The 7,591-nt window shown below is 41.1% G+C and overlaps 1 protein-coding gene across 1 annotated transcript; it reads left to right on the forward strand.

The window, feature by feature from the left end:
* Positions 1-248: 248 nt before the first annotated feature.
* On the forward strand, positions 249-7,371 carry LOC111956899 (carbonic anhydrase 4). The gene is made up of 9 exons (XM_023977599.2): positions 249-285; positions 4,101-4,169; positions 4,261-4,287; positions 4,455-4,625; positions 4,767-4,915; positions 5,537-5,632; positions 5,746-5,824; positions 5,998-6,161; positions 6,946-7,371. The coding sequence occupies exons 2-9, from the start codon at positions 4,103-4,105 to the stop codon at positions 7,135-7,137; spliced, it is 945 nt and encodes a 314-aa protein (XP_023833367.1). The 5' UTR covers positions 249-285; positions 4,101-4,102; the 3' UTR covers positions 7,138-7,371.
* The last annotated feature ends 220 nt before the right edge of the window (positions 7,372-7,591 follow it).

Genomic DNA, 7,591 nt, shown 5'->3' on the forward strand with positions numbered 1-7,591 from the left:
GCACTGTTTCATTGTTCTTTTACGGTACAAGTTAATCTTTCATTATTGTCATTGTCACGGGTACTGCATACATTTTCCTGGCAAAGCTCACCTGACCTTCTGCTTTCCAAATGGGCATTTTTTTTACAGTATTACACAATTTTGAACCCACAACTTGAAACTCACCGGCTGAGTGAAAAGCGGAGTGTGTGTTTATTATTTCTAGTTGAGTGTGCCACTGAATATAAAGAGGAAGGATGGGAGGCTGAGCGCACAGACTGACAGGTAAAGACAGGTGCGGCTTTAGGTAAGATGATTCTGGCATTGATGCTACAAGACATATACATTATGGAACAATATGCCCTGCTTTTAAGATATGACATGTTTGAAGTGGCACACATTCATTGACTAGGCTAGGCTAAGAAGTTACAGCTGTTTCACTGCATTTATGCCAAATCATGTGATGGGAAGTCAGTGACTATTCATTTCTTTTGTTTTCATGCTTCCTAGTAATTTACCAAGGTATGAATTGCAAAGAGTGTGAGGTTGGGGTATCGAAAATACATTGTTTATTGATGTTTAAAATAATTTTCCGGACGTTTCTATGGCCAAATTTCAGCCATACTTAATCACTTATATCTACATGTCAACGAAGAAAGCATTATGTGCATGTTCAAAAGTAACATTTCCAATTAATATATGATTTTAGTGTGGAATAAAATATTGCAGTAGGCCTATGGAATATTTAGAATTTCTGCCATCTGTCACTTGCACTTATCAAAAACATCAGAACTGTCAGTGGTCATGTGCAAAGTTCTGAAGAACCAACAGAACACTTCAACAACGGTTACAGAAACGTTTCTAAAAATGAGTGTTGGCACTCGGGTGACTGGTTAGGCCAGGGGGACTGGTTAGGCCAGGAGAAGAAATTGGTGAACAGGTGAACCAAACTAAGATGTTTTGGCAGAAGGAAGGAAACTGAGTTGGTTAGTCTCAGTCTGGTTGAGTTTTAATTGATTCATTGTGTGCTTGAATGAAAATCTGAGAACAACAATAATAAATAAAATGCCATAATGCATAATCAAATCATAAAGATAGTCATATTCAATAATGGCAAACAATCAGAATTCATCCCGGTAGTTTCAACATGACATAATTCATTCTAACTAATTTCATAACTCAGACCAGAAAAGCTCTAATTAACAGAATTAATTCAGAAATAAAAGAGATAGGAAACGGAGTAATCAGCTCGATACTTTACCCGGCAACATAACAAAGGAAAATGTGCTCCGGGAGCCGTATATAGGTTTACAAACAATGTGAAGCAACTCAAAACATTCACCCGCATCAGTGAAAACTGTCAAACAAAATACATGTCTATTTACTCATGTTTGCTTCTTGGATACACAAAGAAAACAAAAAGGATCATGTTTGCTGGAGAACTGACAGATATCCAACAACAGATAAAAGTGGAGTTTTAATGCCAGCCTTTCCCAAAATACATTTTGGTCGCGTTCCCCTGCTTAGATGTTGCATGCATTAACCAATGGCTGCGTGCCATGTCAAAGACTGTCATCGACTGACAGATTGCTATAACATATGATGTGGTTATTTGGTATGTAAAATCCTATCTGGGTCAAATGAAGATCTTACATCTGTAGCCAGGACACCGGGGTTAACACCCCTACTACTCACTATGACTGTGATATTGTATGTGGTTGTTTATCTACCTTGTTGAATGCACCGACTGTCAAATCAAATCAAATGTATTTATATAGCCCTTCTTACATCAGCTGATATCTCAAAGTGCTGTACAGAAACCCAGCCTAAATCCCCAAACAGTAAGCATGCAGGTGTAGAAGCACGGTGGCTAGGAAAAACTCCCTAGAAAGGCCAAAACCTAGGAAGAAACCTAGAGAGGAACCAGGCTATGAGGGGTGGTCAGTCCTCTTCTGGCTGTGCCGGGTGGAGATTAAACAGAACATGGCCAAGATGTTCAAATGTTCATAAATGACCAGCATGGTCAAATAATAATAATCACAGTAGTTGTCGAGGGTGCAGCAAGTCAGCACCTCAGGAGTAAATGTCAGTTGGCTTTTCATAGCCGATCATTAGAGTATCTCTACCGCTTCTGCTGTCTCTAGAGAGTTGAAAGCAGCAGGTCGGGACAGGTAGCACGTCCGGTGAACAGGTCAGGGTTCCATAGCCGCAGGCAGAACAGTTGAAACTGGAGCAGCAGCACTGCCAGGTGGACTGGGGACAGCAAGGAGTCATCATGCCAGGTAGTCCTGAGGCATGGTCCTAGGGCTCAGGTACTCCGAGAGAGAGAAAGAAAGAGAGAAAGAGAGAATTAGAGAGAGCATACTTAAATTCACACAGGACACCGATAATACAGGAGAAGTACTCCAGAAATAACAAACTGACCCTAGCCCCGCGACACATAAACTACTGCAGCATAAATACTGGAGGCTGAGACAGGAGGGGTCAGGAGACACGTGGCCCATCTGATGATACACCCGGACAGGGCCAAACAGGAAGAATATAACCCCACCCACTTTGCCAAAGCACAGCCCCCACACCACTAGAGGGATATCTTCAACCACCAACTTACCATCCTGAGACAAGGCCGAGTATAGCCCACAAAGATCTCCGCCACGGCACAACCCAAGGGGGGGGGGGGGGCGCCAACCCAGACAGGAAGATCACGTCAGTGACTCAACCCACTCATGTGACAGCCCCTCCTAGGGACGGCATGAAAGAGCACCAGTAAGCCAGTGACTCAGCCCCTGTAATAGGGTTAGAGGCGAAGAATCCCAGTGGAGAGAGGGAACCAGCCAGGCAGAGACAGCAAGGAGGTTCGTTGCTCCAGAGCCTTTCCGTTCACGTTCACTCCTGGGCCAGACTACACTCAATCATATGAGCACTGAAGAGATGAGTCTTCAGTAAGACTTAAAGGTTGAGACCGAGTCTGCGTCTCTCACATGGTAGGCGACCATTCCATAAAAATGGAGATCTTAAGAGAAAGCCCTGCCTCAGCTGTTTGCTTAGAATTCTAGGACAATTAAGCCTGCCTCCAGCTGTTGCTTAGAAATTCTAGGGACAATTAAGAGGCCTCTTGTGACCGTAGCGTACGTGTAGGTATGTACGGCAGGACCAAATCGGAAAGATAGGTAGGAGCAAGCCCATGTAATGCTTTGTAGGTTAGCAGTAAAACCTTGAATTCAGCCCTTGCCTTAACAGGAATCCAGTGTAGGGAGGCTAGCACTGGAGTAATATGATCAATTTTTTTGGTTCTAGTCAGGATTCTAGCAGCCGTATTTAGCACTAACTGAAGTTTATTTAGTGCTTTATCAGGTAGCCGGAAAGTAGAGCATTGCAATAGTCTAACCTAGAAGTAACAAAAGCATGGATCATTTTTCTGCATCATTCTTGGACAGAAAGTTTCTGATTTTTGCAATGTTACGTAGATGGAAAAAAGCTGTCCTTGAATCAGTCTTGATATGTTCGTCAAAAGAGAGATCAGGGTCCAGAGTAACGCAGAGGTCCTTCACAGTTTTATTTGAGACGACTTTACAACAATCAAGATTAACTGTCAGATTCAACAGAAGATCTCTTTGTTTCTTGGACCTAGAACAAGCATCTCTGTTTTGTCCTGTAAGTGTCTGTAAGTCACTGTAAGTGTCTATAAGTCACTTTGGATAAGAGTGTCTTCTAAATGACCAATATATAACAATTAACATGTTCAAGCACACTGGGTATATAATGAGCTCCGCCCCAAACAAGACCAAATTTGGTCGGTCTGGACAGAATCTGAATCAATCATAGATGTCCATGTTTCAAAGTTTGGACAGCACAGTACAGTAGAGCATAGTAGAGTACAGTAGAGTAGAGTCCAAACTTGTGAAATATCAATGCCTATATTTTGGTCAAATCAAGGCCAGTACGGATTCGACCAAATCGSAACCAATCATAGATGTCTACGTTTGTGGACGTTGTGGATGTTYAAATTAAGACCAGYGCGGACTGACGAAATTTCAACCACTTTTCTACGTGCATGGACGTCTCGTGTTGGTCGGTGKTTTAGTGGTCTCTCCATTCATGATTGTCTTTATCTCGCTTTCAGATGAATCGACTTGTGGTTATCGTTGCGACACTCTTRGTCCKCACTACATACAGTGCTGCAGGCGGTTGTAAGTGATTATTCCATTATTATGTTGGACTGTGACTCTTCTATCAATGTTGTGACTCTGCATAACTTCTTCCCTTCTTCAATTTTAACAGTGTGGTGTTACCATGATCCTAGTTGTGGTAAGTATTGGTTTTACCTCCTGGTTACAGTGTAATTTGTATTCACAAATTGAAGTGATTGTGATGGCAGTGGATAATAGACTATAGAATTGATGTATTAGCATATTATATGACCCTCATAAAACAATGGTACATTGACACCATTGTATGATTGATTCCATGTTAAGACGACACCACTTGGTCCACCATTGCCAGTGAACATTGTAATGGATCCCGTCAGTCTCCCATCAACATCYTCTCTGCATCGGCAGTGGGCGATGAAACCCTGACTTCCTTCACTTTCACCAAATACGGAGACAACTCTACGATGAAGAATATCAAGAACACTGGCAAAACTGGTGAGGAGAATGGATGGATGCCTTGCCTTCTCAATCCATACACACAGTCCCACTTGAGGATAATGTATGAACCAAACCAGGAACCCTTATGTGCAAAATGTAACCAATTCCTCTGTTTTGTTCCTCCTCTCTTTCTTTCAGTCAAAGTGGAGCTGAGGAGTGGAGTCCAGGTTACAGGTGGGGCACTGTCTGAGGCCTATGACAGCCTGCAGTTTCACCTCCACTGGGGGAARGGTACCTCAGTACCTGGGTCGGAGCACACAGTGGATGGAACACGCTACCCCATGGAGGTATGGGAGGTTCAACGCAACATTYCTGCWTTCCGATTCTCTAACCTTCTCCAGAAGTGTCCCCTCATTTACCCCCCCCCCCTTCCAGGATTTGTGCAAGCATGGCTGGAGGGAGTTTCCACCATATTGCAAGCACTAATCCATTACTTTTAAATGCATGTGTGGAAGTGTATTAGTACACTTTGGGAGAAGGGTTAAGAATCTGAATGTAGCCCATGTCACATGGGGTGTCACTTCTCATACTGATGCACATATAACACACTGCAATGGATCAATGTCAAGGTCTTCATTTAGCCTTAGTCCAGTCTGAATTAATTCCCCTCCAGCCAAACTGCATCCCTGCTACTTGGTTTACTAGAAAGCTGACAGATGGGGAGACGTAACCTCTCTCAAATTCATAAATGGTGCAATAATCCGACTGTTGTACTGAGCTCATGAGGCATTTATAAGTTCTATTCCTCAAGAATCATTGGGCATATATGTCATTAATTTAAATGACCCTTGAACAGCTGTACATATGGCAGATTGTAGTCCACCTTTTTAAATGTATCATTACAACATTTGAATTGTCCAATGGATTTAGATAACTTTTTACATCAACTGTTATGCTTCCCCTTTCAGTTGCACATAGTAAATGCAAAGTCTTCGCACAACGGTAACACGACCACGGCRGTTACAGACAGCACGGGACTRGCTGCTCTTGGATTCTTCATAGAGGTGAGTGYATGCTTTAACCTTCCTAGAAATMGCATCCATTTTTCCACAGTAGATTAGCATTTAAATGTTTTATTGCTGTTTTTTTATGACTAAAGTCTTTGTTCTTCAAACAGGCCATGCCGGGTAATGCAACTGGTTCCCCAGCAGCATGGAATACTCTGACATCATACTTGGCCAACATCACACTAAAAGGTGAGAGGAGAGATTTAACTGGTTCTGATKTGATCAAGATATACTTTRTCAAAATAAAGTTTGGAAGAGGATTTGGCATTAGTTTTCTCTTTGAATTCAAAATGAGTCATTTTCTTGTTCAATTTCAGTTGCATATGATTTCATATACYTTGTTTCTTTCTCTCTTCCTCAAGATGATATTGTAAACATTGCTCATGCTATTTCATTGGATGAGCTCCTGGAAGGGGTGGACCGTACCAAATACTACCGTTACCTTGGCTCCCTGACCACTCCAAATTGCAATGAGGCTGTGGTTTGGACCGTGTTTAAGGACCCGATCAAAGTCAGCCAGGACTTGGTGAGTTTGTACAACAATTTCACCAGAAACTGAACACCATTTCTACTTACCAGAAAATAAACATAGCTCCGACAAAAAACATGGACTGTATTCAATTATCTTTAAGTGCAGGATCCATTCCTTTATTTATTCTACTTATGAAACATTATAAAAGTAATGATTCAAAAATATTACCAAACATGATTTCATCTTTCATCTGGGGTGGTACAACAAAAGAGATTGTGATGTATTAATTGGCTCTTCAAGAAGTCARGAACATACAGATCCCGTATCTTAATTTGAGACAGTTTCAAACAGCAGGAAATAGACCTGCAGCAAAAGGAAATATGGATTGTTATGTGGATTATAATTAAAGGACTTTTTTTATAGGGGTTGCCACATTTTTTGTTAGGGCAAATCAAGTCGGATAATTTAACGTGGCGATTACAAACTTTAGGAGCCTTTTTTAAAAACTTTACACTAAAAGTTAGCATTTCATGCTGTGCAGGAAAATTCATGCAACAGTATGTACGGCATATGTACACATATTTAATACATTTCTTATTTTAATCACATGTTTAACCGAAATGCAATGACATGCCTTAAAGCTGTTGTTTTTGTCATCTATTTATGTATTTACTTGGAGAGCAATTGCCTCAAAGTTTAGTTGATTTCACATTACTTGGCAGCTCAACTAAAACTAGATGTTTAACTGACGTTTGTGCCCAGTGGGTAAAGCCATTGGACCAACCTGATGTCACACTTATGTCTATGATCTAGTAATTCATTAACCTTCTCCCCTCAGATTGATCTCTTCAGCACAACATTGCACATTGACCACAACTCCACCTCTGCCTTGATGACCAACGTCTTCAGGAACATCCAGCCTGGCAACGACTGGGTGGTGACGACCCAGGGCCGTCCAGCGTCGGGAGCCTCCYCAATGTGCTCTTCTCTGGGCCTCATGGCTCTGGCCTGGATGCTGCTGAGGGTTTAGTGARGGCGAATAACTCCTTACCTGAAGGGCACTGCCATATCTCCATGAACCCTTAATCTACCAACACATTTTCCTTATATCGATTACCAACAAGGGTCATCTTGACCCCAAGGAGAAACTATTGGAAAAAGCAACAATCATAGCGAAATGTGTTAAACTTATTTATTTTCAATATATAATTATTTAGAAATGTAATGAATGTTATCTGATATAAAATGCCCTAAACAAACTGTTTTTTTTTCTCAAAAAGAAAACAATGTTTTTCCTTAATATAATGTGCAGCTTGAGTTCAATCCATCTTAGTACAAAAATCATATTTACCATCATTTGATTAAAGTATCATTTAGTTTTCAGAATTTTGAAGTAAATATCAATGTTGTCATATTAATGTGGTAAAAATGACTGCCATTTAAAGGGGCAGTACACAAATTCAGCAATACATTTTATTGACAAA

This window comes from Salvelinus sp. IW2-2015, linkage group LG32 (genome assembly GCF_002910315.2).
Source record: "Salvelinus sp. IW2-2015 linkage group LG32, ASM291031v2, whole genome shotgun sequence".
In the NCBI taxonomy this organism is placed as follows: domain Eukaryota; kingdom Metazoa; phylum Chordata; class Actinopteri; order Salmoniformes; family Salmonidae; genus Salvelinus; species Salvelinus sp. IW2-2015.